This window comes from Zingiber officinale, chromosome 7A (genome assembly GCF_018446385.1).
Source record: "Zingiber officinale cultivar Zhangliang chromosome 7A, Zo_v1.1, whole genome shotgun sequence".
In the NCBI taxonomy this organism is placed as follows: domain Eukaryota; kingdom Viridiplantae; phylum Streptophyta; class Magnoliopsida; order Zingiberales; family Zingiberaceae; genus Zingiber; species Zingiber officinale.
In genome coordinates, this window is record NC_055998.1 from 2,317,297 (window position 1) to 2,333,618 (window position 16,322).

A 16,322-nucleotide genomic window follows, 5' to 3' on the forward strand; every position below is an offset into this window, starting at 1 on the left:
AGAGCAACAAACTGCTCGAGGCCAAGCAGGAAAAGAGTTCAGGGCAGGCCACTTTCCTCGGCTTAATAAGCAAGTCACCGCCTTCAACAATAAAATCGAGTCGGCCAACACGCGGAAGAATCAGGTCATCGAAGGCCTCGAGTTGAAGAATAAGGAGGTCCGGGCCCTCGCCCAAAAACTTAAGGAAGCTGAGAACTTCCTGGTCGCCGAGCGGAACAGTTGGTCGGCCAAAGAAACGACCCTTCGCGACCAACTCGCCTCCAAGGATACTACATGGTCACCGCCAAGGATAAGTTGGAGGCCTCCCGAGCGGCTTTGAAGACCTACCAAGGAGCCGAGCCTAGCCGTTTCGAGGCTATGAAGAAGAATTACCTCCGCTCGGATGTTTTCAACGAGAATGTCGCCGATCGGGCTCTACACCTCTTCGATCTGGCCATAGATGGGACGATCAACCAGCTCATGAAGGGTGGTTACCTGCCGGCGGCTTTGACCAGCAGCGTCATCAGCCGGGATAAACTCACTGCCGCGCTGTCTGATGACGTCTTGGACTATCTTGAGTGAGGCCGAGAGTCCCTGTAAAATTTCTATAAAATTTATGAAGTTTTAATGAATGCTCGTCCGTTCGGACGAGTTTTATCTCCTTGAATGTTTTTTCGACTCCCCTTTTCTTCTAGCATTGCACGAACTCGTGGCCTCGTGACTTTGATCGTCTGTAATTAGTCTATCCAATTGACCGATCCCTTTTGTGTATAGTGCCGGCATGATTCTATGAACCTCCGATCGGTCCCGGGGATGTCTTCAAGAATAGTGTCGAACGGTCGCTATATTTTGAAGACTTAGGCTTTTAAGTAGCCAACGCTTGCCCTCTTATTGGGCTAAGGGTTTAAGGTCACCACTCGATCGTTGAGGACAACTCGCGTTTAAGGTCGCCTCTCGACCGTTGAAGTAAACTCGCGTTTAAGGTCGCTGCTCGACCGTTGACGGAGACAAGCATTTAAGGTCGCCGCTTGACCGTTGGTGGAGACAAGCATTTAAGGTCGTCGCTCGATCGTTGAAGTTCACTTGGGTTTAAGGTCGTCGCTCGACCGTTGATGGAGACACGTGTTTAAAGTCACCGCTCGACCGTTGACATTCACCCGGGTTTAAGGTCGCCTCTCTACCATTGATGGAGACACGCATTTAAGGTCACTGCTCGACCGTTGACATTCACCCGAGTTTAAAGTCGCCGCTCGACTGTTGGTGGAGACGCATTTCAAGAGGCTTTCGCTTTTTATTCATATTTTGCGCTGCGTTCGGGAAACGTACAAACAATACATAATATTCACTCGCGCACCTCTCATCCAGCCCTGTAAGGTTAAAGATGATTTGCGCTCTATGACCTCTCGAGCTGCCTCCCCTCTTCACCCCCAGATAGTAAACGCCCGAACGGAACTTCTGCACGACCTTGAACGGTCCTGCCCATGGTGCCTCGAGCTTGGTAATGTCGCCAATCGGCTTCACTTTCTTCCAGACGAGATCACCGACCTGGAAGGACCTCGAGATCACTCTCCGTTGTAGTTCTGTTTCATCCGTTGCCGGTACGCCGTTAGCCAAACCGCTGCTTTCGCCCGCGTTTCGTCCACCAAGTCGAGCTCCATGAGCCTCCGTTTGACGTTTCCATCGTCATAGTGCTACACTCGATCGGATTCACTACGACGTCCACGGGGACAACTGCTCTGCCGCCGTATACCAAATGGAAGGGGGTTACGCCAATCGCCTCCTTTGGGGTCGTGCGGAGGGCCCACAGCATATTGGAGAGCTCGTCAACCCAGCTGCCTCCAACGTGGTCGAGCCGAGCACATAAAACTCTGAGGATCTCTCGATTGGCGACTTCGGCTTGCCCGTTACCCTTAGGGTAGGCCACAAAGTTGAAGGCTTGTTGGATGTCAAAGCCTTCACACCATTTTCTGAGCTTCTGACCAGCGAACTATCTTCCATTGTTAGATACGAGTCAGCGTGGGATGCCGAACCGACAAATGATGTTCTGCCAAACGAATTTAATGACCATCTGCTCGGTGATCCTTGCAAGCGGCTCGACTTCCACCCACTTCGAGAAGTAGTCCACCGCGACGAGTAAAAATTTCTGCTGACCGGTCGCCATGGGGAATGGCCCAACGATATCCATACCCCATTGGTCGAACAGGCAGGATTGGACGCCTTCATTTCCTCGATCTGTCGGTGCGGCAAGTTGTGATACTTCTGGCAGGACAAGCAGGTCACCACCGTCCAAGCGGCATCCTCCTAGAGGGTCGGCAAAAAATATCCGACCAGGAGTATCTTTCGAGCTAGTGCACGACCGCCCAAATGACCTCCGCACTCCCGCAAAATGTACTCAACGTCCTCCGATCCGAAACATTTGAAGAGGGGCCTGGAGAAAGCTCTCTTATAAAGCTGGTTCCCAATCAAGGTGAACCGTCTGACCCTCTTCTTCAGCAAGAAAGCTTCATCTAGATCAGCAGATGTTACTTCCGAACGCAGAAACTCTATCAAAGTTGTCCTCCAGTCGTTCGGGAAGATTATTCCTTCCATTCGATCGATATACGCAACGAGCGAGACCTGTTCGATAGGGCAGCCTATGACAATCAGCGTCAACAAACTGGCTAGTTTCGCTAACTCATCCGCCGTCTGGTTCTTTGATCGGGGGATCTTTTGTATAATGACCTTCTGGAAGTTGGTCTTTAGCTTCTCGAAAGCCTCCGCATAGAGCCAGAGTCGGGCATTGCTTATTTCGAATGTTCTGACTAGTTGCTGAGCGGCAAGCTGGGAGTTCGAGTGGATGAGGACTTTAACTGCTCCTGCATGCCGAGTTGCTTACAAGTCGGCTATCAACGCCTCATATTCGGCTTCATTATTAGTGGCTCGGTAGTCGAGCCGAATGGAGAGCGGCATCCGGTCTTCCCTTGGTAACATAAGCAATATGCCGATTCCGCTGCCCTGCCGAGTGGACAAGCCGTCCACATATATCTTCCATGTTGCCACTGGTTCATTACTCTAGACTTCTATGACGAAATCCGCCGAGACCTGAGCCTTGATTGCCGCTCGAGGTTGATACTGAATGTCGAATTCCCTTAGCTCGGTCGCTCATTTGATTAGCCTTCCTGATGCTTCAGGGTTGAGAAGGACTTGTCCTAGGGCGCTGTTAGTTAGCATAATGATTGTGTGCACTAGGAAGTACGGACGAAGCCTCCGAGAGACAAGAATCAAAGCATACGCTAATTTTTCAATACCGGTGTAGCGAGACTCTGCATCCTTCAATATATGGCTCAAAAAATATACAGATTGCTACTCTTAGCCGTTCTGCCTAACCAGAGCCGATCCAACGGCATGTTCATTAGATGACAGATAAATCCAAAGTGGCTCACCAACAACCGACTTGGCCAATACAAGCAAGGAGTTCAGATATTCCTTAAGCTCTTCCAATGCCCAGTCGCATTCGGCGTCCCACTGGAATTTTGTGGCTCGACGAAACACCTTGAAGAATGGCAGACTCCAGTCAGATGACTTGATATGAACCTAGACAGTGCAGTGATCCGACCGGTCAGCCATTGAGCTTCCTTCAAGTTCCGAGACAGCGGCATGTCTTGCAAAGCTTTAACCTTGCTTGGGTTGGCTTGAATGTCGCGCTTAGTGACGATGTAGTCCAGAAAGTGGTCACTCTTTGCGCCAAACAGACACTTGCCAAGGTTCAGTTTTATCCCGTACGTCCTTAGCGTCCGGCAAGTCTTGTTGATATCTGCACATAGGTCAGTAGCTCGGAGGGATTTAATTAGTATGTCGTCGACGTATACCTCCATATTATGACCGATCTGCCGTTAGAACACCTTGTTCATCAACCTCTGGTAAGTGGCTCCGGCGTTCTTAAGTCTGAACGGCATGATGTTGTAGCAGTATGTTCCGTCGGCCGTAATGAAGCTGACCTTTTCCTGGTCTTCTCGGGCGAGCGGCACTTGGTGGTACCCTTGATACGCGTCGAGCATGCAGATCAGCTCACAGCCTGCCGTCGAGTCCACCATCTGATCTATCATCAATAGTGAATAGAAGTCCTTCGGGCAAGCTTTGTTCAAATCGCGAAAGTCGATGCAGACCTGCCATTTATTACCTGGCTTGGAGACCAGCACGACATTGGCTAGCCAACTCGGGAATTGTACTTCCCTAATATGGCTGGCCTCCAGCAGTTTCTCTATCTCCGCCTAAATGATCACATTTTACTCCACGCTGAAATCCCTTTTTCTCTGCTTCACCGACCGAACGTCTGGTCGGACATGAAACTCATGCTAAGCAACGCTTGGAGAGATACCAGGAAGCTCGTGTGTCGACTAAGCGAACACATCGTGATTTTGTTTAAGGCAGACAACCAGCTTTGCCTTCTTCTCCTCTTCCAGGTCGGCGGCGATGAAGGTTGTTACTTCCGCTCGGGTTGGGTGGATCTGAACCTCCTCCTTTTCTTCGTACACCAAGGTAAGGAGTTTTTCAGTGATCGTGTTTACCTCCAGTCGTGAAGTCTTCCGAGCGCTCCTCGCCTCGGACTTGACCATCTCGACGTAGCATCGTCGAGCGGCCAGCTGATCGCCCTTGACTTCGCCCACCCGGTCGTCCACCGGGAACTTGATTTTTTTGCAGTAAGTAGATACTACCGTTCGGAACTCGATGAGGGCCGATCGACCCAATATGACATTGCAGGCCGACGGCGCATCCACCATGATGAAATTGGTGGTCTTAATTCTCCTTAGAGGCTATTCTCCGAGTGAGATGACCAAGCGAGCCTGTCCGAGCGACAACACTTCATTGCCCGTGAAACCGTACAGCGGGGTTGTCATGGGCAGCAGCTCGCTTCGATTAATTTGTAACTGATCGAACGCCTTTTTGAAAATAATGTTCACCGAACTCCCTGTATCAACAAAAATTCGATGAATTGTGTAATTAGCAATTACCGCTCAGATATCTGAGCAGCGCGTCATCGTAGGGGATCTCCACTCCCTCCAAGTCGCTAGGGCCGAAGCTGATCTGGGCCCTTCGACCTTCTCCTTACTGCATCCCACAGCGTGGATCTCCAACCGCCGAGCGTATGACTTCCTGGCTCTGTTGAAATCGCCGTCGGTCGACTCTTCAACGATCATGCCTATCTCTCCTCAGGAAGCATTGCTTCTGTTCTACTCTTCCCGAGCGGAGGGTCTGTTTCGCTCACCGGGAGGAGTCAGTGTCATCCCTCTATTGATGCTGGTGGTGCCGCTCGGGCGCCCTTCTGTCGCCCTCTCGCCGCTCAGCAGATCGATACCTCTATCGTCGATCGGGAGAAGGAGATCGGCGTTTATATCCGCGAGGAGCCAGTCGACTGACGATTGGTGTCAGACCGCGGCAATCATGCGTGTTGTGGGTCGCCAACTAGTGGAACGAACAGAACATTGGCATCCATATTTTGCCCTTTGACGCCTTCGGTCGACCGGACGCCATATGTTGCACGACATGTGCCCTGGTCTCCTGGTGTGGCGTCGCTCCTTCGGCCCTTGGCCCCTTAGGCGGCTGATGGCTGCTTGATAGTTGGCGCTCGGTTAGCGCCGAAAGTTCGATCGACGCCTCTTTTCTTCTGGCCGCTTAGGCTTCTTCCATATTTATATACTCGTTGGTCTTCTTGAGCATGTGGTCGAAGTCCCTGGACGGCTTCTTGATGAACGATCGAAAGAAATCTCCCTCGGCGAACCCCTGAGTGAAGGCATTCATCATTGTCTCGGACGAGACCGAAAGGATGTCCATGGCCACTTGGTTAAAGCACTGTATGTACGCTCGGAGTGCTTCCTTGGGCCCTTGCTTCAGGGCAAAGAGGCTAACGCTCATCTTCTAATAACGTCGGCTGTTGGCGAAATAGTGTTGGAACGTGGCTCGGAAGTCTTTGAAACTCCGTATTGAGCCGCCCAGCGGTCTTCGGAACCAGCGTTGCACCAATTCGGAGAGCGTAATGAAAAAGACTATGCACTTTACTCCGTCTGTATACTGGTGCAGCGTGACCTCATTGTCGAACCGATCCAAGTGATCATCCGGATCGGTCGATCCGTTGTATGTCCCGATCGCCAACGGAGTATAATGTCTGGGCAACGGGTCTGTAAGATCTCCTATGAAAATTACCGATTGATCCGTTCGAGCGACGCGTTACTCTGGAGCGCCTTGCCTTTTCAAGCATCCCGAACGGGAGCTTCATCCGAAGACGATCTCCGCTCTTCATTCGCCTGGGCTATCTCCGAGAGGGTTTGGAATAAAGCGCGATGAAAGGGAATCGGCGCGGGCGGCGCTTCCCCTTGTGTACCAGTCGACCTTTTGTTCTGCCCCCATACAGAGATTTGCTCCGCTCGGTCTTCTTGCCCCGCTCGCCTGCCGACCGCTGATGTTGCATGCTGCGGCGCTAGCCGATCGGCTAGCGTTTGTTGTTGCTGCTCGATCATCTTTGTTGCTCGGGCTTGAACGAGCATCTCAAGCTCCTCTTGGGTGAGTACGGTGGTGAGTCGTCCAGCATCCTCCATCTTCTTGGCTCGGATGCAGGCTACTTTCCCACATACGGCGCCAGATATAATCCTATCTGAAAGTCGAAGAGACAGAAAGCTGGGGATGTAGCGCTCACGCTGACCTCCTGTGAACTCCGCTCGGACCTGCAACACAAACTACGTCAGTGCCGAGCCAGGGAAGGGGTCCTCTGCGTTGGCCCTCCGACGCTCAAGTCAGTAACCAGCGATGAGGAATGAAGCGGAGCAACAAGAAGACTGTACCATAAATAGTGAATATCACATACCTCCATCGTTGCTTGGACCCCCCTTTATATAGAGCTCTGGTAGCACGCGTGCACGCTTCCCAAGGTGAGCACGCTTCCCAAAGCTTTCCTTGAAAACACCTGTCAGTAAAGTGTCCTTGACACAATACCTTAACGGGTCGAGCATATCTCTGAAGTGACAGTAAAAGCTTCCGCCGTACGATCCTCTGGCAATCCATGCCTGGTGTCGGCGGCACCAACTCCCAAAAGGATGTTGAGGGATATCAATGAACTGTACCGCTAGGTCGAGCAGGTTGGCCGCTTGGCTGGAGATTTGCCGCTCTGGTGCCAGTCTGGTTGGCCAGAACTTCGCTGTCCCTTAATGTATGTCTGCTCGAGGTCGGCTGCCAAGCCGAGAAGGTCTACTTTGTCACTGTCGAGGCCTGCTGCCAGGCCGAGCGGGGTAGCCGCTCGGCCAAAGTCGAACTCTGCCATATCAAACTCCGTAGGCTGGGCGAGTGGAGTAGCCGCTCGGCTCGGCTTCTGCACATTGTCTCCCTTGAGCGTTCGTTGTTTGATTGCTCCCCGTGTTGAAGACGACGGCAGGTCGAAGCCTTATCCCCGGTCGAGGCATGCTCCGTCCTATCGGCCGATGCCATCTATGCGTTGACCGCCCTGACTTTGACCTCCCCCGTGGCAGCGGGGTGAGGCTCTTCATCATCACCGTATAAAAATATATATATATATATATATATATATATATATATAAAAGTTTGTATGATTGTGTTTGAAATTTGTCCATAGGTATTTAATAAAATACTAGTTACTAGCTTTGCTTTATTTATTCATATTTTAGTTCATTTTCAATTATCAAACTCTTTCGCACCTAGACAGGGATATCTTTTCCATCAAAATAAAAATCAATGTAATGAGAACATGAAACAAGATCTACCTAAACAAGAAACATGCTGATACAAATAACAAATAAGAAAGAAAGAACCATGCAAAGTTCAGTAGAATAAAGAGATAACAGCAGTTCAAAATTCAAAAAACTAAACCTCATTAGCATCTTTGCAAACTTCAGTTGCATCTTTCTTTGGCCACTTAACCCTCAAACACCTATATGTTTGTCAAATTAAGAGGTATCAAGCAACTCAATTGTTTAGAAAACAGTAACACAGTTAAAAAAAACAATCTAAGATGCACATAAACATGATTGAGAATAACACACATACAGATGAACACAATAAAAACTGACAACAAGAAACTAAACCTTTCTCTACCAAGCCGACGTGCTAGTTCTTCAGCTAAGGCTTGGCCAGGGGCATCTGCATCTGTTGCCAATATTATCCGAGATGCCTGAGATTTTTAACATTGAATGGCAAAACAGATAAGCAACAAATCACCACACTAGTCAACACTGCAAGATACTGTGTGTAACTTTTTAAGAAACCTACCTTTTCTAAGTAAGCTTTGCAGTTCCACAAGAACTGAAACTTTGTGTCCTAGCCTTACAAAGAGCATGCCAACATTAGATGCCAAAAGAGTGCAAAAGGAATCATCTTATATGTAATATACAGCATAACCATCAAACACAACAAAATGATTAAAACACTAGAACAACCTATAATTCTAATATAATATTGTTACCTAAAGAGCATATTCATCGAATTTCTGCAAAAGCTAGATTCTAAAAAAAATGGAGAATTTGACATCAAATTTGAGAAAGGCATTAATAAACAAACTAGAAAAATAGCACATAGGTCCTTTCACCTTTGCAAAATTTAAACATGAGATTTACTTGAAACCTTAATCAAAGGCATCTACAATTTATGTGCCACACATGTTAGATAAAAAAGGCATAACCTAATTCAAAGGCATAATCTAGTATCATCCCAAATTTTTAGATAAAATCTGTTTGACTTGGAGGCTATAAATACAACTAGTAATTCTATTTGAATATATACAAACTATTGTAAACCTAATTTGTGAACTACAATGATGGGCAAAAAAAACAAAAATTAGTAAATCCTACACCTTTGCTACACAATATTCAACCAGGCCACCACCATCAGAAACAATGAATAACAAAGATTGCAGATATATGATATTTACAAACGACTAAAACTTAAAAATTAATAATTTTTACAACCAATAAACAAGGTTCTCTAATTGAGGTTTGAGATTCATATTGTGAATCATATTGGTGAATATTCAAGTAGTAAATTGAATCAAATCTTGCATCATAAGGTTCGACAGAAAATTATAAAATTTATTTTAAAAATAATTTGATATTATCCAGAATAATTTTGATATTTGAAAATCAGATAAATTAATACAATAAAGGGCAGTCTAGTCACGAAGTTCATGCCAATGCAAGATCCTAGGGAAGGATCTATTGTACGCAACTTTGCATACATTGCAAGAGGTTGTTTCCGCAACTCAAACCCATGACCACTAGGTCATACGGTAACAATTTTACCGATGCGTCAAGGCCCACAATATTTCATTTAATAGCATAATAACATAGATGGAGAAATTTGATAACAACTAGTAATAAAAAATATATAGGCATATATCTTTGTTTGATGACAATAGCTATATTACTAATTATGTTATTCCATTAAAATTCAAATAAAATGAGCAATAGAAAATTTTATGGCCAAAAGTTTTTCACATACAAAAATCATCATCAACTAGAACACAACTTAGACATGACTTCTACTTCAGTATAGGTTTCGCTCCCATTGCCATTTCTCAACATGGCTTTAAAAAGTGTCCTATGTGACTGCCTAAGAGCTTTCTAGCTAAAGGTCGCTTTTACCTAGGTGGTAGGCAACCTCTGAGTGGTGTTTTAAAGTTGACTCAAGTTGTAAGCCTAAGCTCACCACCTAAGTGGCCTAAGTAGCCAACCAAGACTCTATTCACTCGAAATTGGTCATTTTGTAATAATTGTTTAGGTCATTTTCCAACCAAACATTCTTTTGTATCTTTTAGGTTTGTTCTCTTTTTCTTCCTATATTTTTAAAATTTTCAACATTTATTGTTAACCCTATATTTGAATCCATTCAAAATTCCTTTATTGTCTCTGTAATTGCAAACTTGAGTGTATAATTTTATTTTAATAATATTTTGATGCTAAATGTCTAGGCCCCCACCTACCACCTAGGCGCTAGTCAATCAATTGACTGCCTAGAATCACCTTTTAAAACGTTTTATTCAATCATTTTTATTATTACAGATTGAGTTCACATCGACAATTCACAATTGTCAATTGCTCCACGTGATAAGATTTTGTATTCTATGTTATTGTTGACTTTAAAATTCCACTTTATTCAATCTTCCTTTGTTTTATACTGTAAAGTAATCCATTATTTCTATTGACTTTTATAATGGATTCATATTAATTTCTTAATGGTTTGAATTGATTTAAATTGGTTAGATTTTCCTTTTAATGATTTTTTATTTTTAGAATTGTATAAAATAACATTTACATTAAATTGTATTGAATGAAGCTAAATCCTCATGGTTCTTTTCATTTTGAGTCAATATGTAAGAAGGAATCATTTTACATGTGACTCAGTAACACAATGTATAATGTACCATTTTACATGTGACTTTGTAACGTGTATCATTTTACATGTGGCTTGTAAGTAATGTATGATTTGAATCATCAATCCTATGATTTCAACAATTAGGCAAATATATACTTAAAGATCCGTGTACTCTTATTTAATTAATTAAATACAAAATTCAAAGTTCCCAAAGAAAGAAAAGACAAAAGCTCTATACGGCAAAATTATATATTTAAATGAACAAAGAATTTAGAAACATAAAATAATTAATATTAAACTAGTCAAACCTTCTCCTCAGTAGGTATATTTTCTGAAACACTTGGAGGTGCACCATCAGGTACACTAACACAATTGCGATAGCCAGCCTCCTCCATAGAGAGCTTATCTATTTCTCCCTCGACCTATTTTATAGAAGAGGGATGAAAATGATTAAATGGTACAAGGCAAGCTAACCAGACAGAAAATGTAAACTAATGAGAAGAAGATGAGTTACAATTATAATTTCACTAGCATTCTTTATATCATCAAGTCCATATAAAATGCGTTCCTTGTCTTTTTCCTGTACGTTGGTGAAAATGCATGTTATATAAATAAGAATTCTGTCTTGTTTACGCATTGAATTGCAAAAGAGGAATGATATTATAAAAGATATAAAGGATGTTGCACAGACCTGCCAAAATCCTTTGGGAACAGAACGGTATTTGCAACTTATAATCTCTCCATCTCTTCTGTAAGGAAAAGCAATAGCCGTCTGCATAGTATATCCAAATGTTAGCAGGATCAATGAATTTTCTTCTCCAACACCTGAAGACGAAAGTAGTGAAACTCAGCAACACCTTTGAACAATTCTGTAAAACACCATTTCGCCGTAGAGTTTCTTCTGATATCCTTCTCTCTTCAAAGAATTCAATAAACTGAAAATTGAACTCAAAATAAAATTTGGGCAGTCAATAAAGTTTCTTAAGCCAAAAGAATATAAATACAACAGTTAGTATCACATCCACATCACATGAGAATCTGTTGGTAAATTTCAGTAAAATAAGTGATCCTCAATCATATGAAATTCAATGATCCCATGCCATTCAAATTGTGGAAGCAATTTAATGCTCATCAAATTATGTCATTGATATTGAAGCAACAATAGATCATTATCAAGTGTATATAGGCAACAGGAGCATCAGGCTAGACATTCGCTATGAGGTCAGAACCATGGAGAGACTACTGCAGGTTTTCCAGCGGCGCATCATAAAAGCACGATACCTTGTTGTTTCATGTATAATTTATCTTTTGTGGGAATGTCGCCATAGATGTAGTTTTGATAGTGATGTACCTAATGTTGATAGGATATTCCACAAACTATAGACGCATGTCTACCAGTTTGTGAATCTCAATTGATTGTATGTCAGTATATCATCTCTCTCTCTCTCTCTCTCTCTCTATATATATATATATATATATATATATATATACCTTCCCGAAAAAAAAACAATAGATCATTATCAAGTGTATCTTAAGGTCAAAATCTGATGACACTGCTTGAATTTTAAAATGAATCATAACATACTATTCTAATAAAGGAAGTTAACTAAAACAAGACAACATTTCTCGTTATTATTCTAAGAGGATGAACCATGGTGCTACACTGAGTTTTCCTTTTTGTAGCCTGAATAATGAAGTTTCAATTCATTAACATGTGTTCTCTGTTTGTAAAAGTATAAATTTGTTGTCCCTCTGTCAATTGGAGGGAGCCTCGTGCAAATTTTTTTGTTTTCACCAAAATTTTTTATCAGGGTGGAGACATAACAAAGATGATGGAAATCATATATTTACAAGTGTCACTGTTAGCTACCTTGCCAGACAATGGCTCCAGGTTAAATTGACTTTCTGCGATGATTTTGCAATCTTCAGATTTTGAAGCTTGCTTGGCATAATGTTCCATGACTTCTCCAGTAGCTTGTTTTATTTTGGAATAATGTTCCATGTCTTCTCCAGTAGCTTGTTTTCTTTTGGCATAATGTTCCATGACTTCTCCAGTAGCTTGTTTTATTTTAGAATAATGTCCCATGTCTTCTCCAGTAGCTTGTTTTCTTATGGCATATTGTTCCATGAATTTTCCAGTAGCTTGTTTTTGGAGGGGATAATCTTCCATGAATTCTCCAGTAGCCTGCATGACATAGGCCATCCATAATAAATAGAATGACTAGTTCCAAGATCTAGCAGTAGCAGGAGCATATATATTTTACCTCTATCTTGCCTACCCATCCACAATCACTTCCAAGGCATTTCCATGTTGCGAATTTTCTAGATAATTATGACATAACATCAAGACAAACAAAGATATAAAGGTCATAAGACTACTAAACATTTAATGAGTGAAAGGGAAAAAAAAAGGATATCATGATTCAGTACAGAAGAAAGCAACCCACCCAGTCTCATGGATGAAAAAAAATAAGTTCATATCCATAGGTTGTCTGCCTTTACACTGAAATATCAAAATATTGAATAACACACAATTTAGGAAACTAAATAAGGGATAACAAATTATATATTCACAAAACAAAACCTAGATAACTTCCTGATTCATAAATCAAATGATGCTATATACAAAGGCAAATGCAACATCTCATCTTGCACAAACATATATTAGATGTCCTCATAGTCGTACATAAATAGCCAAGAACTTACGCACATAGATAAGTACATGCACTGGAACTATACCGCCAATATAATTCAAGGCAATAGAGAAACCATCTAACTGGGACTACGTTTTGTACCATATTAACTACCTATCTTTATATGCATTCACTTAGTTCATGTGCAAATATTGAAGATTGAGGAAGTGAAGCACAGTAGAAAGACAGTAGGCATGTATGAGTTTCTTAACATTTTCTTTTAAATGAAATATAATAACTAATCTAGACATTCAATCCTAAATCTTTACATTGGTGAATACATTCAAAAATTGCATGCTCATGAATGTTTCTGTGATATAATGTTGGACATGACAGTTCTAAAAAGCATATTCAATGGTGTACAGTCATCTCACCGCATAGTGCATGGTTGGTATGCCGAGGCATATGTGAATAACATTTAAAATATAAAAAATATTTATATTAAAGCGTCCAATTCATATCACATAAAAAATGTCAATCATTCATTGCAAAATGTATGAAATGTCATTTAATATTAATCAATGATGTAACATTGATCCATATAAGGGCTTTTCTAATTACACATGCAGACCACATGTGATACCTATATTCAATTCACATAAAAAAATCCACAGAAGCAGCTACATATGGAGTTAAAGTGAGGTGCTTTAACCATGGTTGGTGTCATAAGAATCCGGCATTGTGTCACTAAACTAGTTTAAAATGGAAATTGTCATTCTTCTTATTGAGATTTTCACCTTTATGACTATCAACTGTCTGCCTATTCATCTATTAGCTAAAGTAGTAGCTATATTTAAGGCTAGCCCAGTGTGCTTAGACTAAATCCATATTAAGATCAGGTGAGTTGGCTTCAATTAGATATATTATATAGGACTATGCAATATATTTCTAAGAAATATCCCATAGCATACAAAAGTTGGAATTTCTACTCTACGGAGCAATGAATTTTCTCTCCAAGCCAAAGGAAAGAAGCAAGTGGTGTTCAGGTTTGTGTATGAAAATTGTGGCAGGATCCCGACACCTGACCCCTTCAAATCATATTCTAGTACTGGTTGTGCTTTAAGGAAGATTCAAGTTTTAATTAATTGTGTAGTTGAGAGTATTAAGAAGGTCCTTCAATAGGTAGTTTGGGTATCAGGAATTCAAGGTTTAAACCCCAAAATCCAAACCCTAATCTTTAGTACTCATTTTTTTTCCTCTTATTATCCTGTCAATAGACCCACAACCCACTTGATCACATTACCCCACTAATTGCATGACATGCCACTAAAGACCCCCTATTTGGTTCCCCTCACAGTCCATAGCAAAGGTGTCCCAGAATTCCATCTGCATCTCAATATTCATTGAACTTGTTGAGGGATCAGATAGTTATAAAATTTAGCAAGGTATTTAATGGATTGGCTACTCATTCAATTAAACAGAGCCAGATTTGGATATTAACCATGATCGAGTGAACCAGCCATCAGCCATCCCTGTTCTAATTTAAGTTAGAAGGTGTTCTATGGTAATATGTTGATAACTGAATATTGGTAAGCAAATCAGCCTTCAAAAGATAGGAAAGACATAAAATAACAAATTTGAGTTCAAATGCTCACTCAAATTCTCACGTATTATGACTCTTCAGTGGACAACATTCTTAAGGCTTGTTAAAATGAAATAGGAGTAGAGATAGTCAATAAACATTTAAAATGCAAACTTTTCATTTGAAAGATACTTTAGATACAACAATCCATATCAGGTGTTACTTGGTGATTTCATAATTCAAAAGCCTAGAATGTAATATCTGCCAGCTCCATTTTTTGAAATATTTTCTGAAAATCATTTCAGGCTCAAACTAATGAAGGCATCAACCAGATTTTATAGAGACAAGCTGACATGTTGATTCTCCTCGCACACTAGTTGAGTTAAGTGTCAAAATCTCGGACAACTTTATCTCACTCCAAGCGAGTTTGCTTTCAACATGCATGAATAGTTGTTAGACAGAAGCCTTGTCTATCACCAATGACGCCGTTATATCCAAGTTTGTTTTATTTAAGAAAATAAAATATAATGGAGGGCTACGAGACGAAAAAACGGAGGGCTCTCTAATTTCACTGGAAGTCCAGAGAATTGTAACTATCAGAGAAATGACGGGCATTAGGGGTAAGGGGGCACCTTTGGGCATGGCATTGACAAACCCACCCCAAACTTCCAATCGTTGCACACAATTCCTATCGCCTCGAGTTTCGACTGCAAATCCTGCAGTTGCTTCGTCAAGACGTCGTCTTGTAACACCGCAACTTCGACTGCTGCAGCAAGACAACTATTAATATCCATAAGGTCAATTCTAAAGAAACCGCGAGCGCATAAAATAATTAAGAAGATTCCTGCTCCAAAGTGAAGAAATACGCGGTCTTTGAGATGAGTACCACAGTCCGCAGCCATGTCGCGGCGAGGCTGACGGGAACAAAAAAGGTGTCGAGAATGTTTGGAACGAAGACGATAATTGAAGTAGGCACTGGTACGGGTAGGAAGATGGAGAAGGCGATGGAGGAGGAGAGGCGCAGGTGCAGCAGCGACGAAGCATCTCAACGGGAGGTACTTGGAGCCGGACATGAGAAGGGCTTGGAAAGGGCGGCAGCCGACTGGGGGCATTATCCTTCTGGCGCCAACAATCCGCCTGCCTTCATGAACAGGCGGAGAACTGAGGACGACGGAATGAGCAAGCGAGACGAGAAGAGGATACCAAAAAACTTGAGGTTTATGGAACTAGGGCTTCTATCGTGTCTGGAAATAGGGCTCAGTTTGACTTTCATGAGAAAGCGAAGGACTCATCTGTAAAATTAACAAAACATAATCCATTTTATTTAACCGAATAAAATGGGATGATTTCTAACTCCAAGAAAATGTATTATTTATTTATTATATTAATATTCTATTTGAATATAATCTTACTGTAGCAGTTAGGTTTGAAAATTTTTTACTGTACCATGTGTGTGTTTATAAATAGAGTAATTAGATTAAAATTCCACTGCCTGATAAAGAATAGAAGCGTCTGACTCTTTCATACCTAATCCACTTAGTTGAGAGAATATAACTCAGTTGATAGAATTCCGTTCTTGTAATTGGATCGTTATGATTACGGGTTGAATATTTAATTATTCAAACGGTAATAATAATATCTTGTACCTGAATCGGTGGTTTATTTTTTTAAAATAATAAAAAAGAGAATAGAAACATATCATTGAAAGACTCTACTGAGACAAAAAAAAAATGAGCTATCAAAAACATAGAAAAGATAGGATGAACAGTGGATCAAAT

At 42.1% G+C, this 16,322-nt stretch overlaps 1 protein-coding gene across 2 annotated transcripts in view; it reads right to left on the reverse strand.

The window, feature by feature from the left end:
• LOC122000738 (twinkle homolog protein, chloroplastic/mitochondrial-like) overlaps positions 1–15,789 on the reverse strand; it is a 30,762-nt gene extending 14,973 nt beyond the window's left edge. The window contains exons 1-12 of one of the 2 annotated variants that reach the window (XM_042555179.1): positions 15,431–15,789; positions 15,177–15,307; positions 12,777–12,832; positions 12,594–12,651; positions 12,200–12,514; positions 11,187–11,264; positions 11,021–11,101; positions 10,844–10,909; positions 10,638–10,751; positions 8,233–8,280; positions 8,049–8,134; positions 7,834–7,894 (exon numbers count right to left, since the gene is read on the reverse strand). In XM_042555179.1, coding sequence (XP_042411113.1) covers positions 7,834–7,894; positions 8,049–8,134; positions 8,233–8,280; positions 10,638–10,751; positions 10,844–10,909; positions 11,021–11,101; positions 11,187–11,264; positions 12,200–12,514; positions 12,594–12,651; positions 12,777–12,832; positions 15,177–15,307; positions 15,431–15,656 — 1,320 coding nt within the window. In that variant the 5' untranslated portion in view covers positions 15,657–15,789. Of the gene's footprint in view, positions 1–7,833; positions 7,895–8,048; positions 8,135–8,232; positions 8,281–10,637; positions 10,752–10,843; positions 10,910–11,020; positions 11,102–11,186; positions 11,265–12,199; positions 12,515–12,593; positions 12,652–12,776; positions 12,833–15,176; positions 15,311–15,430 lie in introns of both variants that reach the window. The other variant, XM_042555178.1, reaches the window with a different exon arrangement.
• Between the last annotated feature and the right edge of the window lie 533 nt (positions 15,790–16,322).